The sequence below is a fragment of the Littorina saxatilis genome, linkage group LG6, assembly GCF_037325665.1.
Source record: "Littorina saxatilis isolate snail1 linkage group LG6, US_GU_Lsax_2.0, whole genome shotgun sequence".
Lineage (NCBI taxonomy): Eukaryota > Metazoa > Mollusca > Gastropoda > Littorinimorpha > Littorinidae > Littorina > Littorina saxatilis.
The window spans coordinates 56,172,511-56,190,685 of record NC_090250.1 but is presented as its reverse complement, the minus strand read 5'-3'; the positions used below and the strand labels follow the sequence as shown (position 1 = coordinate 56,190,685).

Here is an 18,175-nt window from a genome sequence, read left to right as displayed (position 1 = left end):
TTTAGATGACTCATCAGTCTGTCAAATGTGAGCATCAGGCAATAAGCTTCCAAATATGTAAGAGACTCGTTCTATTTCTGCTTTTACCTGCTAAATGAAATATAAATAAAGGTTATCCAAAATTGAATAAATACCTAAAGCATTTACTGAATGTGAATTGGGTAGAAAAAAAAAGAACAAGAAGGGCAAAGCCCATACGACTCACATGCTTGACCTTGACATGACCTTGACCTTCAGAGTCAAGGTCAAATAACTAAACCTAGCAATGACATCATACACTAAGAACTGCTTTACACATTTTTCCTACCAAAATACATGTGACCTTGACCCAAGGTCATCCAAGGTCATGCAACACAAAGCTGTTAATTCAAGACATAGGAAGTACAATGGTGCTTATTGGCTCTTTCTACCATGAGATATGGTCACTTTTAGTGGTTCACTACCTTATTTTGGTCACATTTCATAAGGGTCAAAGTGACCTTGACCTTGATCATATGTGACCAAATGTGTCTCATGATGAAAGCATAACATGTGCCCCACCTAATTTTTAAGTTTGAAACAGTTATCTTCCATAGTTCAGGGTCAAGGTCACTTCAAAATATGTATACAATCCAACTTTGAAGAGCTCCTGTGACCTTGACCTTGAAGCAAGGTAAACCAAACTGGTATCAAAAGATGGGGCTTACTTTGCCCTATATATCATATATAGGTGAGGTATTCAATCTCAAAAACTTCAGAGAAAATGGGAAAAATAGCTGTTTTTTAGACAACATTTATGGCCCCTGCGACCTTGACCTTGAAGCAAGGTCAAGATGCTATGTATGTTTTTTGGGGCCTTGTCATCATACACCATCTTGCCAAATTTGGTACTGATAGACTGAATAGTGTCCAAGAAATATCCAACGTTAAAGTTTTCCGGACGGCCGGACGGACGACTCGGGTGAGTACATAGACTCACTTTTGCTTCGCATGTGAGTCAAAAATGAAATTTTAAAAAACTGAAGAAAACAATACAAAGAAGTTCTATAATCCCAAAGTCTATCTTTACAAAAGGCTGAATAGTTGAATACAGATTCTGAACGAAAAAACAACGGCAACAATCAGGAGAACATACACAACAGCAAGGAATGAACGTCCAAGTGAGTGTGAAAAACAAATCTAGTTGTGCGACATTAAAGAAAGCTACATTCACATGTCCACACACACAAAAGCAAATAAAACACATTTAAACTAGACCTGCACCAATGGTCAGATACTCTGCATAAACACTCAAACATGCCCATGCACAATCATACTTGTCCAAATAATGCATGAGCATACACATACACACACAAACACAGCTGCATATATATATATATCTATATATATATACGACTTGTGTCTGTGTGTCTGTGTGTCTGTGTATCTGTGTATTTGTGTATTTGTGTATTCGCCATGCACGGCCAAAGTTCTCGATGGATCTGCTTCAAATTTGGTGGGCTTATTCAGAGAGACCCCGGACACAACCTCATCGATGAGATATTTCAACACGTGCTCTCAGCGCGCAGCGCTGAACCGATGTTGGTTCCACCTCAGCTATTTTGGTTCCACCTCAGCTACCCGGGCCCCCATACCGACACACCAAAGCCAAAGTTCTCGGTGGATCTTTTTCAAATTTGGACACCGTATTCAGCTACACCCCGGACACAATATCATCGATGAGATATTTCAACACGTGCTCTCAGCGCGCAGCGCTGAATCGATTTTGGTTTTTGTGTTCATTTCACCATTATAAGTAACTCTTCCTTATCTTCTCATATTCTCCAGGTTTTCAGCGTTTACCTCCCTTCCTTCGTAATGGTGCACTATAGTGTGAGTGGAGCGTCTTCGGATATTCCCGGCGTTCTGTTACTGTTACTATTTTTAGAAGGTCAACGCAGTGTCCAGAACGTAAATTGGACCCGTAAATTATCCTCACTGTAAAAGTGCAAAGGTCGAATCAATTTATAGCCACGCGAAAAATACACTGTCATCTATCTCTCTATAGATACGGCTTCTCTGTGTGTTTGTGTGTGTGTGTGTGTGTGCGTGCGTGTGTGCGTGAGTGCGTTTGTGTGTGCGTGTGTGTGTGTGTGTGTGTGTGTCTCTATGTGAGCAACACCTGTGCATTGTTCAGTTCTGTTTGTGATGTGGTCTGGCGGCTTTTGTGTAAATTTATGTACTGGCCTTCCTTTTAGTAGCCATAACTTGCTCAGTCCTGTTTGAGTGGAGTTCGCCTCCAAAGGTGATTAACACGGTTACATTCGTCGACAAGGATGGGACTCGATATGGTCAGGAATGGCATTATGGCCACTGAATCATTTTCGTGCTGTTCCCATTCCACGAATCTGGGAGGGACCTAAGCTTGGCGGGTCCATTGTTCGGACCCGGCGAAGCCGGCGTACGGCTCTAAGTACTTCTTCCCGGCGAAGCCGGCTACCCGGCGAAGCGGGTATTCATTCTAGTATATATATATATATCTACAAACACATGAATGTGTGCAAACGTACATCTCTCTTTATCTCCTCAGTTAACACACACACACACACACACACACACACACACACACACACACACACACACACACACACACACACACACAGTCTTTCTCTTCAGTTCATGAAAACACACACACACACACCTCTTGCTCTCACTTCAGTTCATGAAAACACACACACACACACACACACACACACACACACACACACACATGCATGCGTGCAAACGCACATCTCTCACACACACGATCACCCAAAATACACACACTGTAAACACGCACACGCACACGCACACACACACAAAAGCCGATCTCTCTGTGTGGACGAGCACCTTGATGGGGCCTGACTTGGGGCAGAGACAGATGGAGAGCAGGACGATGGGCAGGAGCAGAACCACAACGTACACAGCCCACAGCCACTGGCGCTGCTCGGCCGCTGACATCAGGGTCTGCCAGATGCCCTGTGCGTCACAGCAAACACTCTACACCATGCTAACACGGCATCCACACAACACATCTCACACTTCAACAGGGGGGTAGGCACACAGTATTCAGACAGGCCGCCATCTCAGCTGCAACCTCCGTGCTGGAAATTCAAGGTGGTGAACGGTCTACAAATTGCATAGTGAATTCTGCTGTGGTTTCTTCTCCCCCTACCTCTTCTTCTCACTTGTTTTCATCGGCTACAACTTCCATGTACATTGACATTTCATATGAGTCCGCCTTCAGTTGTAATGGCAAATATTTGTATACTCGAACCCTGGGTTTACCAATACTATCCCTCCATTACCGGGGGTACCGTTATCGTTAATCAAGCTCGGTCTTTTAGACACATGTTAACAGCACAAGTTCTTATCCGTAAGTGTTCATCTTTGAGAAGTTATGTGTCTTCTGCTCTTAAAACTGACTGCCACAGCAAGACCCACTGTACAACCACACAACATCAAGTAACTGGGCACACACAACTCAATTCAAACAAACAAACAAAAACCATCCAAACTAATACGAAAGCCAAAGGGGAAAGGAAACAACACTGAACAGGTTGACTTCACTGCCGGTCTGACCAACAATACTTGGTCGACTTCACTGCCGGTCTGACCAACAATACTTGGTTGACTTCACTGCCGGTCTGACCAACAATACTTGGTCGACTTCACTGCCGGTCTGACCAACAATACTTGGTTGACTTCACTGCCGGTCTGACCAACAATACTTGGTTGACTTCACTGCCGGTCTGACCAACAATACTTGGTTGACTTCACTGCCGGTCTGACCAACAATACTTGGTTGACTTCACTGCCGGTCTGACCAACAATACTTGGTAAGCATGTGAAACTTATAACATTTTTGTTTCCAGGAATTTCATTTTGGGGTTTCGTATCATTTTCAGAAGTTAACGCCTAATGTTTTAGTCCCAGAGCAGCTCCGCATTCCACTCAACTAACTTTGAAGCAAGCACAAAGATTATGAATTGCTTGACTCAGTGAGCTGCAAGACATTGCAGACCCGACCCCCCCAGCTATCAATTACTAACAAAAATTGAGCATTAACCAAGATTAGTAAGGTCAATTCAAATAAATAACAAGAAGAGCAAACGCTCGATCGAGTCACTTTCGCAGTTCTGAATATTATATGAGGCATCAGATGGACAGGAAGAAATTGCTATTCACAACACAATGAGTCACGTTCACATAAAATTTGAGCCCGGTCACTTTTATAGTTTCCGAGAAAAGCCCAACGTTAAGTTGTGTGTTGCCGAACAGAAAAGGCTAGTTATCTCCCTTGTTTTTCTGATAACGTTCGTAAAAGGCTACAGATGTAAATACTTTGATGTAAAGAATAATCCTACAAAGTTTCAATCACATCCGATGAACTTTGTCAAAGATATAAAATGTCTAATTTTTCCTTTGACGCTGACCTGTGACCTTGAAAAAGGTCAAAGGTCAACGAAACCATCGTTAAAGTGTAGAGGTCATTGGAGGTCACGACTAAACAAAATATGAGCCCGATCGCTTTGATAGTTTCCGAGAAAAGTCCAACGTTAAGGTGGTGTCTACGGACGGCCGGCCGGCCGGCCGGCCGGACAGACTAACACTGACCGATTACATAGAGTCACTTTTTCTCAAGTGACTCAAAAATCAGTTTATCCTCACTATGCCTAGCATTGCTGGTCAGGCCCGCTCAAGTCTCACGACAGCTACACATCAGAAGCACGAAGATAAATCAAACACAAGAGAGCCACAAAGAGCCATGTGAATACACAAGAGAGCCACAAAGAGCCATGTGAATACACATGAGGGCGAGTCAAAGAGAAGAAAGCCAGCCAGGGGATAACACCGACAACATCCAAAGCCAAGGCTGGTATGAACGCAAGGCGCCATCCAGAAAGTCCGGGTCCTTCACCTTGCCCATACAACAGTACGCCACTATCAACACCACCGGCAACACAACCACGATGATGAACACCGCCCACAGCCACGGCCGCTCGTCCGTCGCCTCTTTTATCGCTTCAAATATCGTACGCTGGAACAGGGGGGGTGACATTAGAGCATGGCATGGAACTGTGTCAATACTGTGTGCCCACCATACACAGCAAATACATGTAACACTGTTTCTTCAACACAACGTGTGCTTCTTACACTATTGACAGAGAAGGCTGAAAGGCTCTTTAGAAAAGTTAACATGTTTAAGCGTATATATATACAAACTGAAACACCTTTTCATTGACACTAGCTCTGTTTTAAACAAAAACAATCCACTCTATAATCTGAGCTTTTTGTTATTAGTAAGAAAATTCAAATGAATCAAAAGCCTCCATATCAATCTCATAAACCATACAAAAATTCATGGTCCACATGTTAGATAGCTTGTTCAGTCAAAACAGGTCAATCTCAACGTCTTGTGTATTTTTTTGGAAATTATTTTGAGTTAAAAAGCGGTGAATGAATACCCCTGCTGAAGATGCTGCTCGTTCTTCGTTGCTCTTGATATCCCAGCTGGCGGCTGCAAATTCCTTGGCCACTTCGAGGTCATCCGTGATGATGAAATTGTCAAAGAGAATCTCGTCAGACATGGACCAAAGCTCCAGACCCAGAGCTCCCTAAATGAGGAAAAACAACACATCATTGAAACTGGAAATGTTAAGCTACTGTTGCCCACAGTATGCCATACAGAGCTTGCGAGAAGTGTGTAGAGTCCGCAACTATAAAGCTAAATGTATTTGTAGCCTGGCTGAAAGTTACTTGGTAGATCTGTGCGCTGGAGCTGTCTGACTGAGAAAACGTAACGTACTCTTGCTTGAAATGAGCCTGCCAAACTAGTTAGTTCAGTTATAAGTTTGTTTCAAATAAACCCAGGCAAGAACAACAATAGGTGCGTGGATCAGTTGACGACATTTATCTCGTTACACAACCATGAATCCAAGCTCTTCCGTCAGAGTCAAAGTGTTCAATACATTACTATAATAAGAGGCCGCAAAAAAAAAAAACCATGTTGACTTACAATGGGTGTCATCTTGTAAGGTTCGCTGTCCTCGAAGTACGCTGGATTCTCAATCGTACGTGGCTTCCATACGCCCTAGAAAGAAAGTAAAACATCAATACAATTAGTCAGTTGCATAATACAAATATTTACTAAGAAGTCTACACAATTTCTAAAATGTAATGTGGTAAATGTGACCCTAAAAATAATGCTGAATGACTTACAACACGAGTATGAAACAATCCTGATTGTAATCAAGGAAGCAAGACCTTTACAAACACACTAATATATTTCAAGGTGAAAAGATGCTACATACAAACTGCACATTTCATGACGAACCTTTACGAACACACACACAGACATCAAGCATATTGACAGAAACGTTTATCTTCTTGATACAGTGGAGTCCAGCTATAACGAACCTGGATATAACAAAATCCCGCTTTTAACGAACTGCCATTGATTTCCCGGCAGACAGCCTTCTATTTCTTACTTGTTACTTTCCGACTACAACGAACCTTTTGAACTCATTTGCATAGGTACATGCTTTTACACGACTTTTTAAATTTTACTTCTAAAATTACAGTAAAGTGAACATTTGAACTATGCCTCTCTATGGATTATATTATGAAGCTGTTGAAAACATGCAGAGATTGTACTCTCCAAGGAAAGATCGATGGGACGATCATTTGAAGGTGAGTGGGAAAACTTGTCTTGAGGCCATTCAGGGTTGAAAACTCTACAGCGAATTACTGATATAACGAACTAAAATGTATCTCCCTTGAGATTCGTTGTACCCGGACTCCACTGTACACGTTCTACCCCCTGGGGTTCCCAGCCTCACCTTGTAGTTGGGGTTGTCGATCATGGGAGCAGACCACTTGCTGCGGTGCTTGGGGTTGGGGATGGTGGGGGGTTCCCATTCTCCGCACCCAGGGGCTTCCTTACACTTGGGGTTGTCTGCACACACACAGGACCTCAACCTCAACCTCAACCTCAACCTCAACTTCATTTCACTCATGCTGTCAATTCTTCATCCAAGTACATGCATACTCTACAGCTTACAGAACATCAGAATTGCCTTTTATTGGTCGAAGAAACATAGAACTGATTCCTCAAAATCATATAGAAAATCTTCATAAGAATCATATTCTTTGAAATAAATGCCGAAATTTGCCCGACAGAAAAACTGACACATAAAAAAGAGTTATATCAGAAATTAAAGGCACAGTAAGCCTCCCGTAAACCATCACAGATACTGTTAGGCTTTTACACACAGTACAAACACCCTTTCATTTAAACACTCACCGCTTGAGAACATCCTAGGTGCCCTCCGTAAAGAGCGAGCAATTTTCAAAGAATTTATTTTTGCGTGGTTTATCTTACCCCTGAGCCATCGTGAACCCGTGTGATCCAGTTTCCCTTTTTCACAATGTTGTCGTCAGTTTGTAATTCGCTGTGAGCTTATCTGCAATAGCACGTTATTATGTACCTCTGACTATGCACGAAACAAACGGCTGTGGTTCACAAGAACTCTAGCGATGGCTTTCGCAGACCTGTGCACACTCAAAACGCTCATCAGTAGTAAACAAACCAAATTTCAGTAGCTTTTAAAATGTTTCAGTAGTAAGCTGTAACGACAGTTCAAGACATAATTCTGCTCACAAAGCACACAAACTGAAACACTATGACGCAGTAGAATGGGAATTACTATTTATTAACAAGCCAAGGTGAAACATCAGTCACCCCAAGCATTCAAACGAGCACTTAAAACGCACCTCTTCAAGAAATACAACCCCTGATTTTGTTTTCTCAGTCCATCAGTAGGCTACATGTAGTGTATTTGTTGTTTTAGTGATAATGTATATAAACATCTAGGACAGTTTTCAGCATTGTTGATAACATGTTCTGTTTGATTAAGGGTATTCAGCTGGTATTTCCTTGTTTTTTACTACCTATTTTATTCATGTTTTTATTACTTAGTTAGTGGAAGAATCTTTTGTAATGTATGTGTGATGGTGTATGCTTTTAATAATTTTAATTAAGCGTTGTTGACTATGAATGTAGATGTAAATGCTTGTATAACTGTGTTTTAATTTTAAATGTGTCAAGCGCAAAGAGCATAATTGTAAAGTTATGATGTTGCGCTATATAAATGCTCATTTATTATTATTATTATTATTATCAACACTGTTGTAACATTTGTTCTGAAAATGTCTTTGGTCTCGTCATTCTGACATTCATTCACTGGACTGTCTTGAGAATAACTGGACTTCCAGCACTGTTGTGCCGTTTTTCTTCTTCTTTGGTGACAGAGCTGGTGTCTTCTCTTCACCATCTGAATCTCGCACTCTTTTTTTCTTTTCCATGTTTCACTTCAATTACAAGTTGGCACGCAGACGCTGAACTAAGTCTAAGAACAAAGATTCAATGCTGAGAACACGCGCGCTTCCGGTAAATCGGAAAACGTCTTTTCAGCGCAACGGCTAACTAATTGGTCAAAACATCTTAAAACAGAAAAAAAGTACACAAATATTTTGTTTCAATAAAACATCGGAATTCAAAAATTTTAGTAATAAATTTTCATTTGATTAATATACTTACCCAACTCACATATAGCAATTAACCCTAGTTCAGTGCTGGTAACGCTGTACGCGTCCCCTTGGTAACAAGGGAGACAACTCTAAAAAAGAGTGACCAATACCCATACCGGTATCAAGGCCAGACCAATACTGAGTCTGTCTTCCGTATGCGTGCGCATATGCCCAACTCACTTCTTTTTTTAGAAATATATACACCCAACAGCGGGGAGGCGGGAGGGAATAAACGATGTGAGTTAGGTAAGTATATTAATCAAATGAAAATTTATTACTAAAATTTGTGATTAAATTACATATCTTACCCAACTCACATATAGCAGATTGCTACTGTAGGAGGAGGGAAATTCATAATATCAAGAACAGAGAACTTTCCTGCTGATACCATAGCTGGTAGAGCGGAACTACCGTCCTGTCGCGTTCCAGCGACATTTCTGAGGTAGTAAATGATAAAAACGTTCTCTGAGCGCCAGCAGGCTAACTCCAGAACCTCTGAGAGTAGACCGAAGCGGAGGACTGCTATTGACCAGGCCCAGGCTAGAGCCACCTGAGCTCTGACCGCAGAAAGAGGCAGGACTGCCTGATTGTCACATGACTGGCCTTACCACAAAGATAGGCCTGTCAAAACAGTGTGGCTAACCATTTGGCCAAAGTGACCCATGGAATATCTTTATCACAAGCAAGATTGATGGAGATAAAGAGAAGTTATTTGATTTACGGAACTAATAGGCAATGTCCGGACCCGGTATCTGACGAGGGCCCTAACCAGACGGTTAAACAAGTTATGATCTCCGAAAGCAAGAAACTTACTCAGGGAGGAGATGCGGATACAAAAGGATGGAGCAGATTTGTGAAATGAGTAAGGAAGTCCAGCCTAAATTTGAGGGAGATAGAGCCCTCTTATCAAACCAAATACCAATCCCGGGACGGAAGCTGTGACTTATACCATGCTGCGTCAAGGGAAGTGCCCTTGAGGATGCTAGCAATACTGCAATGTATGAGAAAACCTAGCTCATTGCAACATCAAGAAAAATCCAGGTCTAAAAAAGTTAGGTCTAGCGCCAAAACGCACCACGGTCCGATTGTGTGAGGAGACAATCCTCAAAATTAGTTCTTTGAAAATTGCTCGCTCTTTACGTAGGGCACCTAGGATGTTCCCGTTCGGTGAGCGTTCAAATGGAAGGGTGTTTGTACTGTGTGTAAAAGCCTGACATTATCTGTGATGGTTTACGGGAGGCTTACTGTGCCTTTAATGTTTTCAGTTATCAATTCTAGAAGGTAAGATCAAAGTTTATGTTATTACAAGCATTACAGAAATACTTGCAGATTTGATGGAAAGAATCATGGGCCATGCAACGTTTCAAGGAATGTTAGCGTTACCCTGCACCGCAATGTATTAAATTCAACACCTGATGGAGCGGCACAAGACTTACCAATCAGCGGAGCTTCCCATTCACCATCCATTTCATCATCCCTGCACAGAAAAGGAACAACATGATACTTTGGTCTCAAGTACAGTAAAACCTGAGTCTAGCGGACCCTTGTTGTAACGGCCACCTGCTACATACGGACAGTTTATCATGGCACGAACACGATTTCAACAATAACTAACCTTTAACGGGCGGACACCTGCCACTTACGGACGCGGACACGATTTTTCGGACCGTAGGAAGTGTAAACACTGTCACAAACGGACACAACGTACATAAAAACGCAACTTCGAAAACTCGACTGTTATGCAGTCAGTGCTCGGCAGCCGTAGCCGTAGCACAAATGGTTGTTGATTGGTTGTCCTGTCCCTTTTCTGACCAATCAGTGGCTTGTTTAGATGAAGACCCACTTTCGCTCACTCACTTTCGCTTCGCTCTCTTTCGCTTTTCCGCATTGTGGATACAGTCACAACTAAAAGCAACAGTAGACTACTGTGTTTGAAAATGGAATCTCCAGCAGGAAAAAGAAAAGCGTTGACTTTAGAGCAGCGTGTCGCTGCCTTGAAAAAACTAGATAGCGGCCAATCATGCCGAGATGTGGCGAAGGAGATGGGATGTGGTAAAACACAGATCGCGAGGATCAAATCGGAAAAAGACGTGATGATCTCTCTCTCTCTCTTTGTAAGCAATCGTTCGAAGGAAACAATAGTTAACACAGCTAAATTTTTGTTCCATGCATTTATGCTGAGACTAGAAAAATTGAATGAAACAAGAGCTGACCCAATTTGGTCGAGACACACTGCGGAATTTCCCGTTGAATGACTGATGAAGAGTCAGCCATTTTTAGCTTTGTGACGTCCGACTTGCGTAAGTTTGAATGCACAGTGTGTGTAGGGAACGGGGTAGGTGGGGGGGGGGGGGATGTTGTTGTTGTTGTTGTTGTTTGCTACATGTATCATTTGTTTACTCACATTTTCAGTGAGTCTCATGTTCAATCCAATAAATACATACCGTACTACAGGACTGACAAAAAGTGTCTTGTTCATTTTACGTGCTCTTTGTAAAATATTGCCCCGGCCCCTCCACCTGTGAAGAAGGGACACCTGTCTAATAGGGACACTATTACCATTCCCCAAGGGTGTCCGTTAGAGACAGGTTTTACTGTACTCAACTTTTACCTTTCAAAGCAAGGTGGTAAAGCCACTTATTGTTGACTGTGTTGTGACGTTCAGGGCTGAGAAGCAACCCAAGGTGGTAAAGCCACTTATTGTTGACTGTGTTGTGACGTTCAGGCCTGAGAAGCAACCCAAGGTGGTAAAGCCACTTATTGTTGACTGTGTTGTGACGTTCAGGCCTGAGAAGCAACCCAAGGTGGTAAAGCCACTTATTGTTGACTGTGTTGTGACGTTCAGGCCTGAGAAGCAACCCAAGGTGGTAAAGCCACTTATTGTTGACTGTGTTGTGACGTTCAGGGCTGAGAAGCAAAGCAAGGTGGTAAAGCCACTTATTGTTGACTGTGTTGTGACGTTCAGGGCTGAGAAGCAAAACTGGGTGGGAACAAGCCGCGGTATTGATGTGTTGAAATCACAACTAATCTCAATTTTAACCAACCCCAACCCACGGCTGCATAGCACCCACTTGGGCAGCACCTAGTTTTGCTTCCTGCACCCCAACCCACGGCTGCATAGCACCCATTTGGGCAGCACCTAGTTTTGCTTCCTGCACCCCAACCCACGGCTGCATAGCACCCATTTGGGCAGCACCTAGTTTTGCTTCCTGCACCCCAACCCACAGCTGCATAGCACCCATTTGGGCAGCACCTAGTTTTGCTTCCTGCACCCCAACCCACGGCTGCATAGCACCCATTTGGGCAGCACCTAGTTTTGCTTCCTGCACCCCAACCCACGGCTGCATAGCACCCATTTGGGCAGCACCTAGTTTTGCTTTCTGCACCCCAACCCACGGCTGCATAGCACCCATTTGGGCAGCACCTAGTTTTGCTTTCTGCACCCCAACCCACGGCTGCATAGCACCCATTTGGGCAGCACCTAGTTTTGCTTCCTGCACCCCAACCCACGGCTGCATACCACCCATTTGGGCAGCACCTAGTTTTGCTTCCTGCACCCCAACCCACGGCTGCATAGCACCCACTTGGGCAGCACCTAGTTTTGCTTCCTGCACCCCAACCCACGGCTGCATAGCACCCATTTGGGCAGCACCTAGTTTTGCTTTCTGCACCCCAACCCACGGCTGCATAGCACCCATTTGGGCAGCACCTAGTTTTGCTTTCTGCACCCCAACCCACGGCTGCATAGCACCCATTTGGGCAGCACCTAGTTTTGCTTCCTGCACCCCAACCCACGGCTGCATACCACCCATTTGGGCAGCACCTAGTTTTGCTTCCTGCACCCCAACCCACGGCTGCATACCACCCATTTGGGCAGCACCTAGTTTTGCTTTCTGCACCCCAACCCACGGCTGCATAGCACCCATTTGGGCAGCACCTATTTTTGCTTTCTGCACCCCAACCCACGGCTGCATAGCACCCATTTGGGCAGCACCTAGTTTTGCTTCCTGCACCCCAACCCACGGCTGCATAGCACCCATTTGGGCAGCACCTAGTTTTGCTTCCTGCACCCCAACCCACAGCTGCATAGCACCCATTTGGGCAGCACCTAGTTTTGCTTCCTGCACCCCAACCCACGGCTGCATACCACCCATTTGGGCAGCACCTAGTTTTGCTTCCTGCACCCCAACCCACGGCTGCATAGCACCCATTTGGGCAGCACCTAGTTTTGCTTCCTGCACCCCAACCCACGGCTGCATATCACCCACTTGGGCAGCACCTAGTTTTGCTTCCTGCACCCCAACCCACGGCTGCATACCACCCATTTGGGCAGCACCTAGTTTTGCTTCCTGCACCCCAACCCTGGTTATAGTCAGCAAATCTGGAACTGACAAACATTCTGAGGCTTATAATGTGTGACCCATTCCTTGTTACATTTAATGAACTGTCAACTCTTTCTCAGAAGATTGCAAGAAGTGGATTGCACAGTGCTCCTCTAAGAGCTTGTCAATGTTTTCTTTGTGTAAAACCAGACTGACCAGTCCTCAGGTTTGGTGGCCTCAGGATCGGGCACCAGACGGGGCTCATCCTCCAGCCAACCCTCAGGCTGGGTGGCGTCAGGGTCAACAATAGTAGCAGGCTGGTCTTCATCCCTGTGCACACCAAAACGTCAAATGTAGAAAGACAGAGACACCAACACTGAGAAAGGTTGTCAAGATATGCAGAGGAAAATACAATAACGTAATGGTGTGAAAGGCCACTGAGACCGAACACTGAGAAACAAGGCTGTGAACACATGTTACGATGTAGAGAAAACTACTATAACGTAAAGATATGAAAGGCCACAGCGACCAACAGTGAGAAAGAAGGCTGTGAAGATATGTAGAGCAAAATACAATAATGTCAAGACGTGAGAGGCCACAGCGACCAACAGTGAGAAAGAAGGCTGTGAAGATATGTAGAGCAAAATACAATAATGTCAAGACGTGAGACCAGTATAGACCGGATGTATAAAACACCGGATGTATGAAAGTCTGGATGTATGAAAGGGGTAGGCAGGGTCCCGGCAGAAGCTACTCTTTGTTATTACTTAGAATTTTCCGGTTGTATGAAAATCGGATGTATAAAAGTCCGGTTGTATGAAAGCAAATCTCTGGTCCCGAGCAGCACAAATGCGTTGTTGCAAGACCGGTTGTAAGAAAACGAAAGTAGACCCAAGTCACCAAAGTGTGGTAAGAGTAATTTCCCTTCTAACTGCCTGTATCGTGCCATAAGCCTTGATTTGTGTGGTAGCCAGGCTCAGCACATGGTTGTCCGAGAAAAAATAATCGACACCATGTGCAGGAATCACCAGGCTTTCTCTGCATACGTGGATGGAGATGTAGGTGATTATCTCGCTCACAACACCCTCCGACCCCGTTCATGGGGTTCGGATGTAGAGATATTCGCGGCTGCCACACTCCTTCAAACCACCATTGTGGTGTACACAGCCACTTCCGAATGCTCGCGGGGATGGCTGCCACACCCACCCCTTTTCCCGATAAATGGGGTAGACAGGTCCGAGGAGAACATTTACCTCCGAAATCTCTGTGGCCATTTTGAGCGGGTGGTGTCCACAAAGGTAGTCTAAATGAGGATGCCCTGAACTTCCTCACCAACTGATTTTTATCCAGATTCTATAGCTGTCAAGGAGTTGTTCTGTTTAATTTGTTTCTCCATTCAATCATTTTTGACTCACATGCGAAGCAAAAGTGAGTCTATGTACTCACCCGAGTCGTCCGTCCGTCCGTCCGTCCGGAAAACTTTAACGTTGGATATTTCTTGGACACTATTCAGTCTATCAGTACCAAATTTGGCAAGATGGTGTATGATGACAAGGCCCCAAAAAACATACATAGCATCTTGACCTTGCTTCAAGGTCAAGGTCGCAGGGGCCATAAATGTTGCCTAAAAAACAGCTATTTTTCACATTTTTCACATTTTCTCTGAAGTTTTTGAGATTCAATACCTCACCTATATATGATATATAGGGCAAAGTAAGCCCCATCTTTTGATACCAGTTTGGTTTACCTTGCTTCAAGGTCAAGGTCACAGGAGCTCTTCAAAGTTGGATTGTATACATATTTTGAAGTGACCTTGACCCTGAACTATGGAAGATAACTGTTTCAAACTTAAAAATTATGTGGGGCACATGTTATGCTTTCATCATGAGACACATTTGGTCACATATGATCAAGGTCAAGGTCACTTTGACCCTTATGAAATGTGACCAAAATAAGGTAGTGAACCACTAAAAGTGACCATATCTCATGGTAGAAAGAGCCAATAAGCACCATTGTACTTCATATGTCTTGAATTAACAGCTTTGTGTTGCATGACCTTGGATGACCTTGACCTTGGGTCAAGGTCACATGTATTTTGGTAGGAAAAATGTGTAAAGCATGTGAGTCGTATGGGCTTTGCCCTTCTTGTTTTTAACCTGTTACAAATTCGTCACGAAGACCCATAAAAGCCCAGAAGGCATTTTTGTTACATTTATAACCAGAGACATTGGTCATGGATGTGAATCAGTTGTTATCTTTTTATGTTATTTTTCTTATGTTGTTGTTATGTTGTTGTATTTTATTTTGTTGTATTTTATGTTGTTTTTATGTTCTTGTTGTTGTTTTTATGTTCTTGTTGTTGTTGTTGATTTTATCCATTAAACTGATTTTATGTTTAACTCATCTGTTTTGTTTGTCTATTCAGTCATTTTAGCCTGTTATAAATTTGTCATGACTGAAGAGCCATAATAGCCCAGGAAGGCATTTTTTGTACAATTAGAACCAGAGGCATTGGTCGTGGGTGTGACTCAGTTTTTTTTTATGTTGTTGTTGTTGTTTTAATCCATTAAACTGGTTTTAAGTTTAACTCACTTTTTTTGTATTCAGTGCGCGCGCGTGTGTGTGTGTGTTATAAATGTGTGCGTTTTGGAGAGGGAGAGAGAGAGAGAGAGAGAACTCAGAAAATGTTATTTGCTACGCCAACGGTCATTACAAAGCTTCCACGACCAAAAACATTGTCAAAAGGGTTGTGGAGGGAATACACACAATACAGTTGAGCCACACACACACGCGTGCGTGCGCTCACACACACACACACACAGACGGAGGGAGGGGGGGGCGGGCGGAGAGTGCACGGCCTTATGCAAAGCAGAACAGTTCCTTACACAAACAGTTGCTCTTTCTATCGGTTGTCCTGACTGTGTCAGTGTATGTAAGTACTTGTACTTTTCCACTTGTTATTCACAACCCTTTTCTTCTAACAAGGATATGTATCAAAACATTTAAACATAAAAAAAAAACAAATAAATACAAAAATGATATGATAATGAAAAAAAACCTACTTTTATCAAGTAACAGACGCGTGGCCGGATGTATGAAAGTCAATCCACAATATTTTCATACATCCGGTTAACCGGATTTAGTAAAGACCGGATGTATGAAAGACAAAAAGTGGGTCCCGACGACTTTCTTACATCCGGTCTCGACTGTATTTATTTTTACAATAACTGCATGAGACATCGGGTCTACAGAAGTCGCTTGTTCATTCCAATGCTTGTTATTCTCTCACATGCAAGGAGATTGGTTACGCATAACTCATTTACTCTATTGCACGTCATATATGCATTAAGAGAGCTTACTTCCCCTTGTTTTTCAGATCCTAAAATAGCTCTCTGCTTTGTTAAAAACTCGTTGCATTGATTAACATTTGCTAATAATCAAACTTGGTTGAAGTTACAGGCAACATTCTCAATCATTTTTGGACAGACTGTAAAAGTGGTCTATGAAAACCTCACCAGTGGAGGGAAATACAACTGCAGCTCCTCAGATTTTGGAACAAAGTGCACAGTGATGACATTCAGTCTAACTTCACCTAAATCACCTATAAACAGCTTTATCACTTAAACGCCACCTACCTGTCACGGAGCGCAGCTTTTTTGCCCAAAGATGTGAAGGAGACACCGTCACCATCATGGAGCGAACAGCCACCACCGCACAGCACCGTCACTGAAGCGTTCAGTCACTCAGGGTGAGGATTCACAGACCTGTCCGCCCACCGCCGATGTCGTGGTCACAGTGTCACATGGAAAGTCACAGATCACAGTCACAGATCAGAGCTCAGGTCAGTCACAGATCACCTGCGCCTGGCGCTCGCCCGACAGTATTGTGACCATGAAGGTGTACCGACGTCCGACAGTATTGTGACCATGAAGGTGTACCGACGTCCGACAGTATTGTGACCGTGAAGGTGTACCGACGTCCGACGCACCAAAACGGAGCCCTGTCGTCGTCCGTTCCTCTGTGGCGGAGGCCACACCACAATGACAGCCTGAGTTGCCTCGTGCACCTCAGTCCTCCAGTCAAACAGAATGCCTGCAACAAATTAACTCCATCGTAAACTGCTGCTACAATCAAACCTTGGGGATGGGATGGGGAGGTGCACAACTCTCTATATTGTGTTTGCTTAACGCCCAGTCCACCACGAAGGGTGATATCAGGGCGGTGCTGCTTTGACATTTAACGTGCGCCACACACAAAACAGAAATCGCAGCACAGGCTTCATGTCTCACCCAGTCACATTATTCCGACACCGGACCAACCAGTCCTAGCACTAACCCCATAATGCCAGACGCCAGGCGGAGCAGCCACTAGATTGCCAATTATAAAGTCTTAGGTATGACCCGGCCGGGGTTCGAACCCACGACCTCCCGATCACTGGGCGGACGCCTTACCACTAGACCACCGTGTTGCGGTAACTCTCTGTATCGCATCATTATTCTCCACAGCAACTCAGTAACAGGCAGGGTTTTTTTCCCTGCTGTAATCTAACCCTCTGACTTTTTGCATAACTTTCTATTTCATGCATAAAGTAATTTGAATTGCCATTTGAGTTACTACATAGATACATGTTTTTTTCTTACATGGGATTTAGAACAAAAACATTGGCGAGGCCATTTCAAAAACGAATGCCAGCAAAAGCGAGACCAAAACAATGGCAACCGAAGGCATGCCTTTTCTGCGATCAACGAAACAAATGTTGAACTTTAGCGTTGTAAATTCAACTCAACTCAACTCAACTCAAATTTTATTGGCTTCAATTTTCATAGAAGAATTTGTCTTGCGCTTGGGAGAAAGTAAGAGTATAACATATAAAAACAGCATTCATATCACATTTCATGTATCACACACAGTAATCACTTGTATAAGCCTACAATTATCACATTTGTACGTGTATCATACATGCAAATAAATAGTATCACATTTCCACGTATCACACACAATATATACATTACATAACATACAGCAAGCTTCCATCTCCCGCGCCCCCCCCCCCCCTCCCACACATACATATCCTCGCACGTGCGTCGACTCCATACAAATGACATCATCAGTCCATTAACTAAAATGCACAATGACTAGTAGTGGGTACATGATACTTAATATGTGCTCAACTAGACCTGCTAACTAAAATAATAACAGAAACAAAAACAAGGACTGGGCACAACATTTACACGTGTGTGACCTACTTACATCAGGTGCCTGTG

The 18,175-nt window shown here is 43.6% G+C and overlaps 1 protein-coding gene across 1 annotated transcript; it reads right to left on the bottom strand.

The window, feature by feature from the left end:
* Positions 1-11,550: 11,550 nt before the first annotated feature.
* Positions 11,551-12,914, bottom strand: LOC138969651 (uncharacterized). Its single transcript, XM_070342510.1, has 4 exons — positions 12,908-12,914; positions 12,603-12,653; positions 12,299-12,368; positions 11,551-11,569 (listed from the first exon to the last, which is right to left on the bottom strand). The coding sequence occupies exons 1-4, from the start codon at positions 12,912-12,914 to the stop codon at positions 11,551-11,553; spliced, it is 147 nt and encodes a 48-aa protein (XP_070198611.1).
* Between the last annotated feature and the right edge of the window lie 5,261 nt (positions 12,915-18,175).